Source organism: Rhinoderma darwinii, chromosome 2 (assembly GCF_050947455.1).
Source record: "Rhinoderma darwinii isolate aRhiDar2 chromosome 2, aRhiDar2.hap1, whole genome shotgun sequence".
NCBI classification, from domain to species: Eukaryota; Metazoa; Chordata; class Amphibia; order Anura; family Rhinodermatidae; genus Rhinoderma; species Rhinoderma darwinii.
In genome coordinates, this window is record NC_134688.1 from 479,072,642 (window position 1) to 479,091,405 (window position 18,764).

The 18,764-nt window shown below is 47.5% G+C and overlaps 1 protein-coding gene across 1 annotated transcript; it reads left to right on the plus strand.

Moving 5' to 3' along the window:
• The first annotated feature begins 9,049 nt into the window (after positions 1 to 9,049).
• On the plus strand, positions 9,050 to 15,818 carry LOC142741931 (stefin-C-like). Its single transcript, XM_075851253.1, has 3 exons — positions 9,050 to 9,157; positions 13,415 to 13,516; positions 15,690 to 15,818. The coding sequence occupies exons 1-3, from the start codon at positions 9,050 to 9,052 to the stop codon at positions 15,816 to 15,818; spliced, it is 339 nt and encodes a 112-aa protein (XP_075707368.1).
• The last annotated feature ends 2,946 nt before the right edge of the window (positions 15,819 to 18,764 follow it).

An 18,764-nucleotide genomic window follows, 5' to 3' on the forward strand; every position in this document is an offset into this window, starting at 1 on the left:
TGTCATCTACCACGTCTGGTATCATTCGCCACGTCTGGCGTCATCTGTCACATCAAGCTCCATCCGTACCAAAGCCTCTGCTACTGTCTGGATTCTTTCAAATACTCTTCTGCTAGGACTTTGCATAGACTTTGATATAGACTGTTGTTTGGCCAGCTGCCACTCCGCTATGGCGGAGCGGCCTAGTGGGTCCACATACCCCAATATCGTGACATTACGCTCAGGCCATGGAACCCACTAAGACAGCATTTCAGGTGATGCAAACGGATGTGCATGACATGCATGCCCGCTAGGATCAACTCCTACTCGCAGTAAATTCTATGATCACCAGTCTGGATCATCTTCCTGCCCCTCTCCTGTATGCTGCTGCCATTCCACTGCCTGTTACCCCTCCTGCTTGTTCCGGATACACAGTTTCGCTACCTCTACCGCCTCGCTATGTAGGAGATCCTAGAGCCTGTAGAGGTTTAATTAACCAATGTACCATCCATTTTAGACTGCGTGCTCATCTCTTCCCTTCTGATGAGGCCAAGGTAGCATTCATCATTTCTCTTCTCGCTGGCAAGGCGCTGGCATGGGCGAACCCAATCTTGGAACGGGAGGGCCCGGAATTCTCAGATCTAGCATTCATTTTAGAGACTTTTCATACAGTGTTGGAAAAGCTGCTCCAAACATCCTCTGCAGCTACCACCCTGCTAACCCTCAAGCTCAGGGAGTCCACGATAAGACAGTATGCCATCTCCTTCAGTACACTGCCGGCAGAGCTGGCGTGGAACAATGAGGCCCAGGTGGCAACCTTTTGGCAAGGGCTGTGTAATGTCGGGGTAGGGAGACAGACAGGTGAGCCCTAATCTACCCGCCACTCAGTCCCTGCCTACTTGCACTGCCCGTCCTAGGCTACGGCGTACAACTGGGCGAAGGTCCCTACGCTCAATAAGTGCACGACAAACAGACAAGGATACACAGAAGCTAAGGGAAATGGGGCAGTAGCCCATGGCAACGCCGTGAGCAACAATAGTGAACGAACCGAGTCAAACCAGGAGTGTACGAGGTACCAAACGTAGAGCAGGAGCGTAGTCAGTAAAGCTAGGGTCAATTTGAAGCAGAGGTCAATAGTACTAGCAGGAACAGCAGAGCCAGGAAACAAGACAGAATCACAGGCAAAGGAAGAGCAGGAAATGAAGGTATAAATAGACCGAGGGCGGGAGCTAACTCTGTCTGGCCAGGCTGCGATAGGTTCTCCCACTCCTGAGCCTACCAGCCTGAGTGGTAGCAGATCGAGTCACTCTATCAGACCTAGGAGCATATGCAGACTGATTAACCACGGGCGTCAACACAGAAGCTGTGTCTGGCAGATCCTTTACAGGCTGTCCAGGCACATCACAGCTAGCAAGCTAGCAGCTTGCGATCTTCCTTTCACTCTGGATGCTCTTATCCTGTTGGGAACCCGGGTCGACATAAGGATCCAGGAACGTGTTCAGGAGGTTCGGCGGGAGAAACGTTTCTACAGACTGGCACCCTCATTCCAGAAACCCCTATTGCTTTTCCCTGTCATTCCACCAGGGGAACCTATGCAGGTAGACAGAATCAAATTGTCAGAGCAGGACACTCTTCAGGTCTGTGTCTGTGCGTCAATGTCCACAAAAGCCGGGAATCACCAGCACCTAGGGTTGGTTGGTGAGACAACTCTAAGTAGAACGACGCCAAACGCCAAGTCCTCTCCCAAATTATCTATTCCTGTCATCTCCTGAGATAGATCACACTCCTCCCCTGCCTATTTGGATTCCGGAGCAGCTGCAAATTTTATCCAGCAGGACCTAGTGGATCGCCTGCATCTACTCACGGTTCCTCTGGAGAGACTCCTGGCTGTTGGCTCTGTGAATGGACTGCCATTGCCCGATCCTATTGTGTCCATCACTGAACCGCTGACATTGCAAGTCAGTGTTCTTCAGTCGGAACTGATTGCCTTTCTCGTCTTGCCTAGAGCTATTAACCATGTTCTGCTGGGACGGCCTTGGCTTTGTCTGCATGCTCCGGTTCTCGACTGGAGTTCAGGAGAAGTCCTCCAATGGGGATCTAAGTGCCTTCATCGCTGTCTGCCACAAGTTAGTCCTGTTTTTCCTCCACTGCCTCAGTCACTCACCGCTCTTCCCTCTCATTATGCCAATTTTGCGGATGTCTTTAGCAAGAAGGAAGCAGAACTCTTCCCCTCCATCGCATCTATGATTGCTCTGTTGAATTGCTTCCTGACGTCTCACCCCCTCGTGGATGAGTCTATCCTCTCTCTCTGCTGGAGACCCTGGCCATATCTGCATACATGAAAGAGAACCTTGAGAGGGGGCTTATCCGGAAGTCTTCCTCCCCGGGCAGAGCCGGATTCTTCTTCGTGAAGAAAGATGGATCTCTTCGTCCATGTATCGACTACCGAAGTTTGAACCAAATCACGGTGAAAAATAAAGACCCCTTGATGCTCATTTTAAGAACTCTTCGATTGGATTTGTGGGGCCAAGGTGTTCTTAAAGCTGGATCTACGCGGGGCTTATAACTTGATACGTATCCGCAAAGGTGACGAGTGGAAAACCGCATTCAACAACCGAGACGGTCACTACGAATATCTTGTGATGCACTTTGGACTGTGTAACACCCCAGCCGTGTTCCAGGAGTTCGTAAATTACATCTTCTGGGATTGGCTTTATGTCTGTGTGATGGTCTATCTGGATGAGATCCTGATCTACTCACTAGATTTGAAAACGCATCGGAAGCATGTTTGCCAAGTTCTGTTGCAGTTAAGGGGGAATCACCTTTAGGCTGGGTTCACACATGGCGGAATTTCACTTAAATTCCGCTGCGGACACTCCGCAGCGTTAATCCGCAGCGGAGCCGTTTGTCCATTGACTTACACTTTAATTTAGCAGTGTTCGTTTAGACGAGGCGTAAAATTCCGCTGCGGAGCGGAATTTGGTGTCCGCAGCATGCTCTGTCTGTTGCGGAGCAGTGGCGGACTCATGGCAGAATTTCTCCATTGACTTCAATGGAGATTCTAATTTCCGCAATGAAGTCCGCAGCTGTCATGCACATGTTATGTGTGCTGCGGATCCGTCTTGCTTTTTTAACTTGACATTTCTTCATTCTGGCTGGACCTATGTATTTCTAGGTCTACAGCCAGACTGAGGAAGTCAATGGGGCTCCCGTAATGACGGGAGCGTTGCTAGGAGACGTCAGTAAATAGTCACTGTCCAGGGTGCTGAAAGAGTTAAGCGATCGGCAGTAACTGTTTCTGCACCCGGGACAGTGACTACCGATCCCAATAAACATGTATCTGTAAAAAAAAATGAAGTTCATACTTACCGAGAACTCACTGCTTCTGTCTCCAGTCCGGCCTCCCAGGATGACGTTTCAGTCTAAGTGACGGCTACAGCCAATCACAGGCTAATAACAGGCTGCAGCGGTCACATGGACTGCCGCGTCATCCAGGGAGATCGGGCTGGATGCCGAAGGAGGGACGCGTCACCAAGACAACGGGCGGTAAGTATGAATTTCTTTGACTTTCACAAGGGAAAGTGCTGTCCCTTCTCTCTATCCTGCACTGAATAGGGAGAAGGGAAGTACTTTTACCGCAGTCCGCAGCAGCTAGTCCGCATCAATTTTCTGCACATTTTGTGCAGATCCGCAGCAGAATCTGCAACGCAGATTCTGTGCGGCATTGATGCGGACAGTTGCGGAGGAAATCCGCCACGTGTGGTCATGCCCTTATGCTAAACTTGAAAAGTGTGTGTTCGTAAGGAACTCTCTTCCCTTCCTGGACTATATTGTCTCTGACCACCTACTCAAGATGGATCTAGAAAAGGTGAAGTTCGTCTTAGAGTGGCCACGTCCACAGGGTCTTCGGTCTATAGAACAATTCTTGGAATTCGCAAACTTATACCGGCAATTTATCCCGAACTCCTCGTCTCTGACTGCTCCAATCTCTGCCCTCACTAAGAAGGGGGTGAACGCAAAGGTTTGGTCTCCGGAGGCACAGGCAGCATTTACCAACCTCAAGAGCGCTTTCACTTAAGCCTCAGTGCTCCATCACCCTGATGAATCTCGGCACATCTTTCTGCAGGTGGATGTGTCTTTCGTTCGTCCTGAAGCAATACTATGTCAAAGAAATTCTAAATGAAAGATTTTGGCTTGTGGCTTCTTTGCAAAATTATTCTCTCCTGCCTTAGAGGAGTAGGGACACTTGCTGGAAGGTGCTATTCACCCTAATTTCATATATACAGATCACAAGAACCTCACATACCTACAGTCGGCACAACGACTAAATCCTCAAGAGAAAAAGTAGAGCCAAGATCCAGCGCTGAGTGTGAGTAAAAAGGAACTCCTGTTCCAATTTTATTGATGCAATAAATTAAAAGAACTTGATAGGATAGTTCAGTAGTATAGCAGAGTACAGAGATGAGTGATGGTAGAGGATCAAAGTTTAACCTGTTTAATGGTGCCTACGCGTTTCTGACACGTCTCATGTCCTTATTCATGGCATGCAACCATCATCATTGAGGAAACTCCTCAATATATCATAGATCCTTCTAGGATTAATGCCGCTATCCCTCTGAAAATTAGAGACATTCCTCATGGAAAAACTTTTGTTCGTCTTGCAGACAGGAAGAGAATTCTCCACTGGGGACACATCTCCAAACTGACTGGGCACTCTGGTGTCCGTCAGCCACAGGACTTGATAGCTAGTCATTAAAGGTGGCTCATTCTGCTTAGAGATGTTGCGGACTACGTCTCCTCATGCACGAACTGTGCCTCGAACAAGTCCACGCGCTCCAAACCTGCTGGTCTGCTCTTACCCCTGCCTGTCCCTGATGCCCCTTGGCAGCATATCACTATGGACTACATTGCAGACCTTCCCCCCTCAGCTGGATGTACTAAGGTCTGGGTAGTAGTGGATCGTTTCTCTAAAATGGCACATTTTGTTCCGTTGACTGCTCTTCCGTCTGCTCCTCGCCTGGCAAATATATTCATTCTGCACATCTTCTGTCTGCACGGACTTCATATTGTCTCGGATCGGGGTGTTCAGTTTACGTCCATGTTCCGGAAAGCTCTGTGCAACCTGCCAGATGTAAAGCTGGACTTCTCTTCCACCTATCACTCGCAGTCCAATGGTCAAATGGAGATGACCAATCCAATTTTAGAGAATTATTTTCGTCATTTAGTTTCCACCCAACATGACAATTGGGTACAACTCCTGCTTTTTTCGGAATTCTCTTACAACAATCATACAAGTGAGTCTACTGCCTCGTCTCCTTTCTACGTTGTGTACGGCCAGTATCCTCGAGTTCCTCTTCCTGTGCCAGCCATGACTCAATTCCCGGCAGCTAACTCTTCATTTGGGACATTTATGTACATCTGGCAGCAAACTAAGTCTGCGATCCTCCAGGCAGTGGACTCCATTAAAAAAATAAAGTAGCTACCTTTACACAATTTAGGACTAAATACCAGATCCCGACCCATCTCAGGTTCCGGTATTTCCAGCTCAGACACGCGCTTTGGTCACAATTTGCAGGATATAAGGTTAGATTATGCACATACCCGGTGGAGGATTGGGTGACACCGGAGACGTTGGCTAAACCATTATTTGTGCTTTATAGACGGCTGCTGACAGTATCTTCCAATAAACTTGATAGAGCCCTGGACCACTGGTCTCCGACCCTTTCCTCTGTATCTACTGACGATCATAAGGAAATGCTATCTGCTCTAACAGGCCCTTTAATATCTGCAAGAGAACAACTTATTCAATTAAAATGTTTTCACCAAATCTCTTACAAATTATTTAGAATAGGACGTGTACCTACCCCTCGTCTGTCCACCTTGCCAGGGAGCTGATGGCTCTTTCTTGCATATGTTCTGGGAGTGTCCACTTATTAATACTTTCTGGATTGAAGTACTGGAATTTCTTGAACTCAAAGGGAGTCTGTCACCAGAACTTCATTTTGAACTAGTAGTATGCTAATATAGTTCATGCTAACCTGATTTTAAATGTGTTTTCCTCGTTCCCCAGGGCGCCTGCTTTGCATTAAAATCACTTTTATTATGTTTATGCAAATTAGCATTTCGGTGCAGCGAGGTCGTGTCTATTGTGCCAAAATGCTAGCACATCATTGCCCTCTTCAACCCCCCGTCCCTCCCTGCTGAATGTGGACGTACTCGGCGAGTTCATGCCTGGCCCCTTAGTGTAGTGAACGCGCGCGCATTCCTGCATCTTAGTCGGAGCATGCGCAGTATAAACAGTATGTCCACCGCTGTAATTGACGCACAAAATTTAAGCCCTCACACCTCTAAATTAATAGAAAAATAAAAAAAGTTCTGGCTCTCAGAAAATGACACAACATTTTATTTTTTTAAACATAAAGCGAAACAAAACATAGAAATTTGGTGTCGCCGTAATCGCATCAACCTGTAGAATAAGGTGAATATGTCGTTTTTACCGCCTGATGGACGCCGTAAAAACAAAACGATAAATCATGTGATAAATATATATATGTGTTCTCTTTATGATGACTGAAGGCCACAGCCCCATGTGATTGGGGGGGGGGGCACATTGCATTGAAGAAACATATAGAGAGCTAGCTAGATATATATACACTGTCTATAGGATATATAGGAATGTAGAATTGTTTTATGTTTGTTTTGCAGATTATTCATTAACGCTTTGTATAATTCCCAGGTATAAGACATTGAGGGAAGATTTTATCACCATTTTCTTTTAGTCTGGACTTTGCATCATTCAGAGGCCATTCCAGGATAGGATCGTAGTGGAAATTATTTATCACCCCCCCCCCCCCCCCCACCGATTGGAGCGGGTGCTTGATCATTTGCAGATCTTTGCGACACCGGCGACTTCCCCGATTTGCAGAACATTACGGCTCGTCCTTCTTGGTGTTGTCATTTCAATGTTGAGGAGAGCGTCTCACCGGAGTGCTGCTGTTTTAGTTTATTTTATATTTCGTTTGGATACTGGGTCAATGGTCAAGGACTTCCTCAACACCGTGCTGCATTATTTTTTTTTGGGTCTCCCTGTATCTATCTCATATTTACTATATGGAAAAAAGTATTGGGACACCTCCACATTACACCTACAGGAGCTTTTATGACGTCCTATTCTAAATCTATGGACATTTGGACATAGTCCCCTCTTTGCAATAAAACATCTTCCGCTCTTCTGGGGACTTTTTACAACATTTTGGGGACCATGGGAATTTTTGCCCATTCATCCAGAAGAACATGTGTGAGGTCAGACACTGATGTTGGGGAGGGGGCCGGGCTCGTAATCTCCAATCTAGTTCATACTAAAGGAAGGTGTTGGATGGGGTTGAGGTCGGGACTCTGTGCAGCCAGTCAAGATATTCCACCCCAAACTCCCCCGACCAACCAGCAAGCCAACCAACCAACCAACCAGCCACCCAACCAACCAACCAACCAACCCATATCTATGTGGACCTTGTGAACGGCCGACCCCCGAAAAACAACCCCATAGTATTACCCCATCTCCACCATCTTTACGGCTGGCACAATCTTTGGATTTGTATTTCTTGAATTATATTTTCTTCACGTTTCCCGCTATCTTCAAAAACCTTTTAAAAAATATGCCTTAGATGGGTAAATATGTTTAGGGACAGGGTGAGAACATAGGCCCAGTGGCCTGACAGATAACTATGAGGTTAATGCTTTATCTACCAATCGGCTGCGGTTTTGTTGCCCAATGAAGAAAAGCAAAGGAAGATTTCCAGAGAATGGAACTTTTTGTTTGTCTCAATATTTGCAGTTTTAGAGATGGTTTGGGAGTTTTTTGGGTTTTTTTCTTCAGCAGACATTGTTAGGACCAGCGGGTTGTGAACCCACCGGACTACTCCGCCAATGAGAGCAGCGTCTGGCAGCGGATAACAGGATACAAGCCGATGACAGAGAGCCGGACACAGGCCGATGACAGAGAGCCGGACACAGGCCGACGACAGAGAGCGGGACACAGGTCCGACGACAGAGAGCGGGACACAGGTCCGACGACCGAGAGCGGGACACAGGTCCGACGACCGAGAGCGGGACACAGGTCCGACGACCGAGAGCGGGACACAGGTCCGACGACAGAGAGCGGGACACAGGACCGACGACAGAGAGCGGGACACAGGTCCGATTACAGAGAGCCGGACAGAGGTCCGATAACAGAGAGCAGGACACAGGCTGATAACAGAGAGCTGGATACAGGCTGACAACAGAGAGCCGAACACAGGCCGATAACAGAGAGTCGGACACAGGCCGATAACAGAGAGACGGACACAGGCCGATAACAGAGAGACGGACACAGGCCGACAACAGAGAGCCGGACACAGGCCGACAACAGAGAGCCGGACACAGGCCGATAACAGAGAGCGGGATACAGGCTGATAACAGAGAGCAGGATACAGGCTGATAACAGAGAGATGGATACAGGCTGATAACAGAGAGCTGGATACAGGCTGATAACAGAGAGATGGATACAGGCTGATAACAGAGAGATATATACAGGCTGATAACAGAGAGATGGATACAGGCTGATAACAGAGAGATATATACAGGCTGATAACAGAGAGCTGGACACAGGCTGATAACAGAGAGCAGGACACAGGCTGATAACAGAGAGCCGGACACAGGCCGATAACAGAGAGCAGGACACAGGCTGATAACAGAGAGCAGGATACAGGCTGATAACAGAGAGCAGGATACAGGCTGATAACAGAGAGCTGCATATTGTGAAGAGATTATAGATTCCTATTAATAAGAAGCATTTCTAGTCATGAACACTTTGGATATCTCTCCCCTGTCAGTAATATACGAGCCCCTGTCCTCCTTCCTTCTTCCCGGTAACCACACCCTGAGACGCGCAGGTACAGACAATCCCTGATAGGGAGGAATATGTGTCCAGAGATGTAAGATAACCCTCCCCTTGTTGAGTGGTGCACTCCATAGATATATAAGCAGAGTGTAGGATTCCTAGTTCAGACTGCGGAGCTCGCACTCACTGACCATGGACGGGGGTTATGATACAGGTGGAGTTGTAGTATCACCACATATAGTTGGGGGATTCAGTGATGAAAAACCTGCCGATGCAGAAGTAGAGGATGTCGTTAACTCGGTAAGTAACATCGTGGGATAATATCATCTTTGTTGTGTTACATTGTTTGTTCTTTATGGCCAGAGTGTCTTATAGAGTGACTGCACTTTCATCAAACTTTTCATGTGTCATAGAGTCATATAAAAAGTTTGGATCGGGAGCGCTCTGGGTGCTGAGACCCCCATCGTGGCTGAAATGACGATGCAGGAGCGGTCAGCTGAGCGCTTTGTTCCTACGGCTGTGATCGGTGCCACTCGTCAGGCTCAGGACGGGTAACATAGATGTTCTATATGAGCCGTCTTCAGCCTGACGAAAAGCCGTAGGAGCAAAGCGCTCAGCTGACCGCTCCTGTACCGTCATTTCAGCAACGATGGGGGTCTCAGCACCCGGACCATCCCCGATCCAAACCACTGATCTCTATGACATATCAAAAGTTTGATGAAAGTGCAGTGACTTTATTGCAGTGTTATATATGTATAAAAATCTGTGAACCCGGTTGTGTTCACATCTGCGCTGGAGGCTGCGTCAGGAGATCTGGTAAAAAATGGCGCAGATTGCTGCACTAGTTTGTCTAGCAAAATGATGAAAAACCAATGGAACCCATTAAAGTGACTGGTTTTGTCAGGTGGCGTGTGTAAACTGGGAGAAGCGCTGAGGACATGATAGAAATGTATGTGGACGAGCGACCTCACAGGAGCAGAACAATGACAATATTGGAGACACTGGGTCCATCATGAGTCCCTAATAGTATCGGTTCTGCCCAGAGTGCTCCTTTATGTTGCCTGAACTAGAGCAGTAACAAGCACAGTACCCCTACCCACAGAAGCCACAGCCACAGTCCCTCTCTTTCAGTGCCAGACACTGGACCTGCTACCGTTCCCTACTTCTGCGCTGCTCCTCTGACTAAGGGCTGTACAGGACCTGGAAGATTAAAGAGAGCGCCCTCTGGCTGCTGACCGTAGTCTTACCGATCGTGCACTGATCAATGTAGAGAACATAGCTGCCATCAAACGAACAGAGCTGCCATCAAAAAGAACAAACGTCGGATGAGAATTTTTACAAAAGTAAAATGTATTCAATATTTTTTTTACATGACACCAAAAAACACACAATAAACAGAAGATGTTTTTAAGGGTAAAAGGTGCAAATATTTATCTAATTAAAAGTCAGGTAGAGAACAGGGCAGAGACTTATCCTGACATTCACGTGTGTAATGTGCACCAGGGCCCCCAACACCCCACAATATTTGTAGTTTTGCTCTTGGTGGCTGTTCACAGTCAGGTTGTGCCCCCGGCTAATCTGCCCTGGACTATGAAAATAATCCTGAGATGAAACTGATTGGTGACACGAATAGACGTGAACATCCGCATATCGTAATTCAATGGGCTAATCTGCACCTAAAACCTCACAGAATCCACAACGTGTGAACGTGGCCTCGTGTCTACAGCATACCTCCCAACCGTCCTGGATTACAGGCGCTACCCGGGCGCAGGGGTTATATCCCGCTGTCAACTGTATCTGCGTCCTCACGGCGCAGATACAGTTGAACCCGATTTTGAAGCAGGCAACCATCAGCTCCCTGCTTCAGAATTAGTTCAGAGCGGAGGAGCCCTGGGACGGCGCTACTTTAAGCGCAGTGCTCAGGGGAGCCCTTGACTCCACTGTCCATATATGGGCAGTGATGTTACAGGCTACTCCTTGAGCGGAATCCCCGTTGCTGATAATTTGGCCAGGGATTCCGCTCCTACAGGAAACGCCTGAGGTCACTGTCCACATATGGATATTGATGTCAGTGGCTCCTCCTGGGGAGGAATCCCCAGCCAGAGTCACCAACGGGGATTCCGCACAAGGAGTAGCCACTGACATCACTGTCCAAATATGGACAGTGACATCAGGGCTTCCCTCTAGGAGCGGATTCCCCGGCCTATGCTCTGACTGGCGTTTCCACTCCTAGAGGGAGTCCCAGTGGCGTTATCTACAGGGGGGTATCGCTACATATAGGGGGTTGCTCTATCTTCAAGGGGGTTGTGGCACTATCAACATGGACACTGGGGTGCTATATATGGGCACTATCTACATGGGCACTAGCACTTTATATGCGGGCACTGGCACAAGGGGCAGGTTTGGGGGCATTATACTGTATGGGGCGGCTATAGGGGCATTATACTGTATGGGGCATCTGTGGGCATTATACTGTATGGGGGCATTATACTGTATGGGGCAGCTATGGGGGCATTTTGCTGCATGGGGTAGCTGTGGGGCATTATGCTGTATGGGATAATTTGGGCATTATACCGTATGGGGACATCTTTGTGGGCATTATACTGTAGGGGGGCAACTGTGTGGGCATTATACTGTATGGGGGCAACTGTGTGGGCATTATACTACATAGGAGAATCTGTGGGGGCATTATACTACATGGGATAATCTGTGGGGGCATTATACTGCATGGGAGAATCTGTGGCGGCATTATACTGTATGGGGGCATTATGCTATATGGTTGCAGATAGAGGGCATTATACTGTGTGGGGGCTTCTATTTAGCCGATTCACATGAACGTGAATTGCGTCCGTGCAGGCCGCGTGGTTTTCACGCGGCTCGCATGGACCAATAGAAGTATATAGGGCAGTACAGACAGTCCGTGCTTTTTGCACAGCGTTTGTCCGCTGCGTAAAAAGCGCGACATGTTCAATATCTCGGCGTTTTTCGCGCATCACGCACCAATTGAAGTCAATCGGTGCGTGAAAACCATGCATGCCGCACGGAAGCACTTCCGTGGAACGCGCGTTATTCGCGCAACAGCAGTCAAAAGGATGAATGTAAACAGAAAAGCACCACAGGCTTTTCTGTTTACAAACATCCAAATGGCGTGTCCTAATGATGGCGGCTGATGATCATATGATCATATGATGCTGCCACACGGAGCTGTCAAGTGGCTTTTGCGCAGGCAAAATGCTGCGTGTTTTGCGTGAGCAAAAACGCCACGTTCGTCTGAATCAGCCCTTATACTGTGTGGGAGGCACTATGGGAGCAGGGAACTATGTGGGCTGAACCGGGTGTGTATGGGTGGGGATTGGGTGGGATTAGAGGCGCGACTTAAACAGAAAAAAAATTGCTGTTACCCGTGCCGAATTGGTTGTCCCTCTTTGTTGTACTTGAAAGTTGGGAAGTATGTCTACAGGGCTGCATCTCCTTTCTCATCTGTCTACACACCCACCGGTGCTCGACGTTCTGACAGCGATCTAAGACTGATATCCCCCATTATCCAAACCTCCCGTCTCCAGGATTTCTCTCGTGCTGCACCGTCCTCTGGAATGCGCTACCCCAGACAATCAGATTCATTCCCAACATCCACAGTTCTAACCGAGCCCTGAAATCACATCTTATTAGACCGGCCCTTTCCCGTGTCCCCTATTACATTATACATCAGAACCCAAACCCCTCATTCAGCAGTGTCCCCCACACTCCTTGCACCCCAATACACTTCATGTCTGTCACATCAAGATGGAGGAGCGATGTACTGAACAAGAACTATACATATTGTGTCACCTCTATATCCTCAGATTGTAAGCTCTTGTGATCAGAGTCCTCGGTCGTCTTCTCCCTCATAGATTGTAAGCTCTTGTGATTAGCGTCCTCTTCTCCTCTATTTTCTCATAGATTGTAAGCTCTTGTGATCAGTGTCCTCACTCCTCTTCACAATTTCCTCATAGATTGTAAGATCTTGTGATCAGCGTCCTCACTCTTCTTCCTCATAGATTGTAAGATCTTGTGATCAGCGTCCTCACTCCTCTTCTTCCTCATAGATTGTAAGCTCTTGTGATCAGTGTCCTCACTCCTCTTCACAATTTCCTCATAGATTGTAAGATCTTGTGATCAGCGTCCTCACTCCTCTTCTTCCTCATAGATTGTAAGCTCTTGTGATCAGTGTCCTCACTCCTCTTCACAATTTCCTCATAGATTGTAAGATCTTGTGATCAGCGTCCTCGCTCCTCTTCTTCCTCATAGATTGTAAGCTCTTGTGACCAGCGTCCTCACTCCTCTTCTTCCTCATAGATTGTAAGCTCTTGTGATCAGTGTCCTCACTCCTCTTCTCCACTATTTCCTCATAGATTGTAAGCTCTTGTGATCAGCGTCCTCACTCCTCTTCTCCACTATTTCCTCATAGATTGTAAGCTCTTGTGATCAGCGTCCTCACTCCTCTTCTTCCTCATAGATTGTAAGCTCTTGTGATCAGCGTCCTCACTGCTCTTCCCTGCTCTGTCTTTGTCTCATCAGGTAAAATGCGAGTTTCTGAAAAAGTCCGGGGTCAATGCCAAAACTTTTCAGGCTGTCAAGTATATAAGTCAAGTCGTTGCTGGAACAAACTACCTTGTAAAGGTAACAGATCTACAAAGCCGAACCATGCGGAGGGGTAGAAGGAATATTCAGGGATAAGGCCTTGTTCACACAGTACAGATTTGCTGCAGGTTTTGCATTTTTCAGACAAAATCAGAATTGGATCCAGTAGAGGAGACACTTTAAGTTCTTCCTTCACATATTTCTTCTGTTTACGTTCCGTTCCTGGTCTTGGCTTAAAAAATACATGTAAAATCTGCAGCAAATCTGTACTGTGTGAACGAGGCTTTTGAAAAAAAAAAACAATTGAAACTGCTATTATGTCCCTCTATGTGAATACATGACTCCTAGCAATTTTTTTCACTTCAAAGTACCTTTTATGCAGTTTTTTTTCTTGTGAAACCATCCACATCTATTTTCTCACACTCCCTGATTCTAGCAGTTGCTGGGGGCGTGTCTAGGGGCGTGTCTTACTGTGAGTGATGTTACGATTTGTCTGTAGTGAACTCTGAGGTGATCATTACAATACTGTGAGCGAGCACTGAGCTATGCACAGCCCAACACATTATATACAGAGATGTAAATATCTCTGCACACTCCAGAGGAAAGAAAATCAGAGTTTTTCTTTTCACTTTCCCTGGCAAGTGCAGGGAAGATAAGACAGGATGGCAGGGTGATTGGGGGGGACGGACGGAGCAGTCCTAGTCTTATCTGATGCTAATTAGCAGCTCAGATTACAGTGTCCTGAGACAGGGGGAGAATCACAGAGACCAGTGCGCACAGTCTCTTCCATGAACTGTGTAGTGTATAGAGGCAGAGAGACCTTCCTGACGTCAGGATGGGGCCACCACCCACCCGTACTCATAGGCAGCAGAATTCGTACATTGATACATTCACACGGTGTACGGATTTCTGCTAGCAACAGGAGACAAGAAATAAAATGTGGTAGAAAAGTGTCAGAGTGGCCATTTAAAACACAATTAACACAAAAAGGAGCCCAAATTCATTAATAAAGTAGATTACAAAACATATTTATATTACACATGCTGCTAGAAAATAAAAAGTTGATCGAACATCACATGAGCTCGGTTTAGCGGTATCCAGATCACACACTAAGGGCACGTTCAGACGTGGCGGATTTGCTGCGGATTCCACTGCGGACACGCAGAGCAAACATTTCGGAGCAGAAATTTTTTCCTGTTTCTAGAGCTTTCTAGTTAAGTTGGTGCAGAAGTTGCGGAAAACAACTGTGGAAAATATTACGGTGCAGAATTTGCATTTCGCAGAATGCGCAGTTTGTTGCGGAGAAGCAGCGGCTTTTCACTGCACATTTCAGCCTTTGCAATGCAAATCTACATTCAGTCCACTGCAAAATCCGACCACGACAAACCCTCAAATGTGCTAATATTGCTGCAGATTCATTGTGTATTTGCGGCAAAATCCTCAGCGGGAAAACTTCTGCCACTTCTGAATGTGCCCTAAGGGTGTGAACGCACTGGGGGGATGGGCTGTATAAAAGAACCAGCATATCCGCCCTGGAAGCCACAGGGAGTTCTGTCCGAAAATCCGCACAAAATTGTGGTGCAGGTTTTCGGGCAGCATGTCCGCTGACAAAATCCCGCAGGAATAAAAAAAAAAAACGTTTATACCCACCCCCGGCCGTAGCCCTAGTGGCGCGATCCTCTTCACTGAGCTCAGCCCGGCCTCCTGGGATGACAATGAAGTCCATGTGACCACTCGAAACGTCATCCCAGGAGGCCGGGCTGCGCTCAGTGCAGAGCATCGCGTCTCCAGGACTACGGCCGGGGGTAAATAGCAACGTTTTTATTAATCTAAATTCAAAACTTTTTTTCTTTTCCTTTGCCATTTTTTTTTTATTTATTGCAGTCGCAACACATGGCTCTTTGTTGCGGAATTTACCTCCCATTGAATTCAATGGGGAAAACCTGCAACAGAGGTGCAGAGACTCCGCAGCATAAATTCACATGCTGCGGCTTAAAACACGTGCAGGTCAATTTATGAGCTTTTTTCGGCTGATTTTTTCCGCTGTGTGTGGATGAGATCTCATCGTCTCTGCTTCTTCTGGATTACGCTGCAAATTCTCCGCAATGAAATCCGTTGGGGTAAATCCGTAGTGTTTTTGCCTCGTGTGTTCCTACCCTCAGAGTGCGCTGAACACTTTCCTGCCATGTAACGTGTCCCCGTCTCTCCTCAGGTCCGTCTTGGAAAGGATCAGTTCTGTCATCTGAGTATATTTGCACCTCTACCTTACACCAAAGAGAAACCGCAGCTGAAAAGCTTCCAGTTGAACAAGACGGAGAAAGATGAAATCACTACATTTTAGAAAATGTGGAGAAAAACCCAGGAACAACCATAAATCCTGCTCCAACCTGCAGATATTCCGACGTCATAAACTTGTCTTTATGAGAAGAAAATAAATTTGAGCTTTGTCGGTGACTGTTTTTTTTAAAATTTAGTTTACAAGAAAAAATTTGCGAATTGTAGAAGTGGATGATGTCATCAGTGGATGATGTCATCAGTTACCGTGTGTACGGAGGATGAGCAGGGGCAGCAGGGGTATCACGCATGCAGTTTTCGGATGCAGTTTTTTTTATGCCGTCATACACACATCCCAACTGCAACGCTTAAATACACTTGTAGCATAAACGCTGCAGAATTTCCGAAACGGAATTGTGCGTGGAAATTTCGCAGTGTTTACAGTAGCAGCAAAGTGGACCAGATTTAGTAAACCTCATGCCGACGCATCGGAAACAAAACGCAGCGTCATCGTTAATAAATTAACCAGCGGTGCAGAATTTAATTCCGCAGCATGTCAATTTATGCTGCGCTTTTTGTTGATTTTCCGTAGCGGGTTTCACCCATTGAATTCAAAGGGAATGCAAAACCTGCAACAGAAAAACAAGTGTTGCGACTTTTGCGCCGTAATCGCAGAGTTCACGCCGCAAAAGTCACAACTCCGGAAAAATTAAAATAAATCATACCCAAAACGCCCTTCTAACTCCTGCAGTTCGGCCTCCTGGGATGATGTTACATCCCATGTGACCGACCGCTGCAGCCAATCACAGGCCAATGAGAGGCTGCAGCGTCACATAGAGGAAGGAGGGGGTAAGTATGAACGACTATCTTCAGCAGCAGATATTTTGTTTGATAAACCGCACCACAATATGATTTTAACTTCTAATAACTTCGCCAGTCACATGGGACAAAACAAAATCATCTCAGGAAGTCGCTGTGGACGCGTCCCATCATGGCTCAGTCCCACTGTGACAAGTAATACGTAGGGGCGTAACTAGAGCCCTAAGGTCCCTAGGGCAAAGTTTGCACCTAGTGAAACCTTCCCCCCCCCCCCCCCCCCCATCACGCTTTTTGCGTGGGCCTCAGTGGCATTGTTAGTCATTCTATGTATGATTATACACCTCTAAATTATAGTCACACAGTTACCAAATAATAACACTATCCACTCCACAAGCAACAAATATCACCAGTACTGAATAAAACCAAGGCCAAGATGACCAAAGATACCTGTAATGACGGGGTAGGGAGACCGACAGGTGAGCCCTAATCTACCCGCCACTCAGTTCCTGCCTACTTGCACGGCACGTCCTAGGCGACGGCGTACAACTGGGCGACGGTCCCTACGCTCAATATGTGCACGACAGACAAACAGACAAGGGTACACAGAAGCTAAGGGAAACGGGGCAGTTGCCCACGGCAACACCGTGAGCAACAGGAGTAGTGAACAAGCCGAGTCAAACCAGGAGTGTACGAGGTACCAAACGCAGAGCAGGAGAGTAGTCAGTAAAGCCAGGGTCAAAAAGAAGCAAGGTCAATAATAATAGCAGGAGCAGCAGAGCCAGGAAACAGGAAAGAATCACAGGCAAAGACAAGCAGGAAATGAAGGTACAAATAGACCGAGGGCGGGAGCTAGAACCGTCTAGCCAGGCTGTGATAGGTTCTCCCACTCCTAAGCCTACCAGCCTGAGTGGTAGCAGATCAAGTCACTCTATCAGACCTAGGAGCAGATGCAGACTGGTTAACCACGGGCGTCGACACAGAAGCTGTGTCTGGCAGATCCTTTACAGTACCCCCCCCCCTTTTATGAGGGGCTACTGGACCCTTTCTAGGTGGACCTGGCTTATTGGGGAACCGAAGGTGGAACCTTCTGAGCAATACCCCAGCGTGAACATCCTGGGCGGGTACCCAAGTCCTCTCCTCAGGCCCGTATCCTCTCCAATGGACCAGGTACTGGAGGGAGCCTTGGACCATCCTGCTGTCCACAATCTTGGACACCTCGAATTCTACCCCTTCAGGGGTGAGAACAGGGACCGGAGCTTTCCTCGAGGTAGCCAAGGACGAGGAGCAGCGTTTCAGGAGGGAGGCATGAAACACGTTGTGTATTCGAAAAGACGGGGGTAACTCCAGTCGGAAGGAGACAGGTTTAAGGACCTCAATGACCTTGTACGGCCCTATATACCGGGGAGCAAATTTTTGGGACGGGACTTTAAGGTGCAAATTTTTTGAAGACAGCCACACCAGATCCCCGACCACTAACCCCTTGTTAGCAGAACGTCTTCAATCTGCCTGAGTCTTTTGTATGCTCTGGGACGCCTCAAGGTTCTTCTGAACCTGGGCCCAGACTGTGCACAGAACGACATCTACCTCGGGATTGTTGGAACCACCAGGTGAAACGGAAGAGAACCGTGGATTAAACCCAAAATTACAGAAAAAGGGGGAGACCCCTGACGAGTTACTGACCCGGTTATTAAGGGAAAATTCGGCGAGGGAAATGAAGGAGACCCAATCATATTGACAGTCAGAGATAAAACACCTTAAATATTGTTCTAGAGACTGATTAGTCCTCTCGGTTTGGCGATTAGTTTCAGGATGGAAGGCCGAGGAGAAGGACAGATCAATCTCCAACTTTTTACAGAAAGCTCTCCAAAACAATGAAACAAATTGTATCCCTCAGTCAGAAACAATATTGACAGGGACCCCATGGAGACGCAGGATGTGTTTGACAAACAAGTTAGCTCACGTCTTAGCATTGGGTAGTTTCTTCAGGAGCACAAAGTGGCGCATCTTACTGAAGCGGTCTACTACAACCCACACCACCGACTTGCCTTGAGATGGAGGCAGATCGGTGATAAAATCCATGGAGATATGTGTCCAAGGTCTCTGGGGAATGGGCAAAGAACATAGTAAGCCCGCTGGTCGAGACCTGGGAGTGTGAACACAAATTTCACAAGCGGCGATGTAGGCCTTAAAGGAA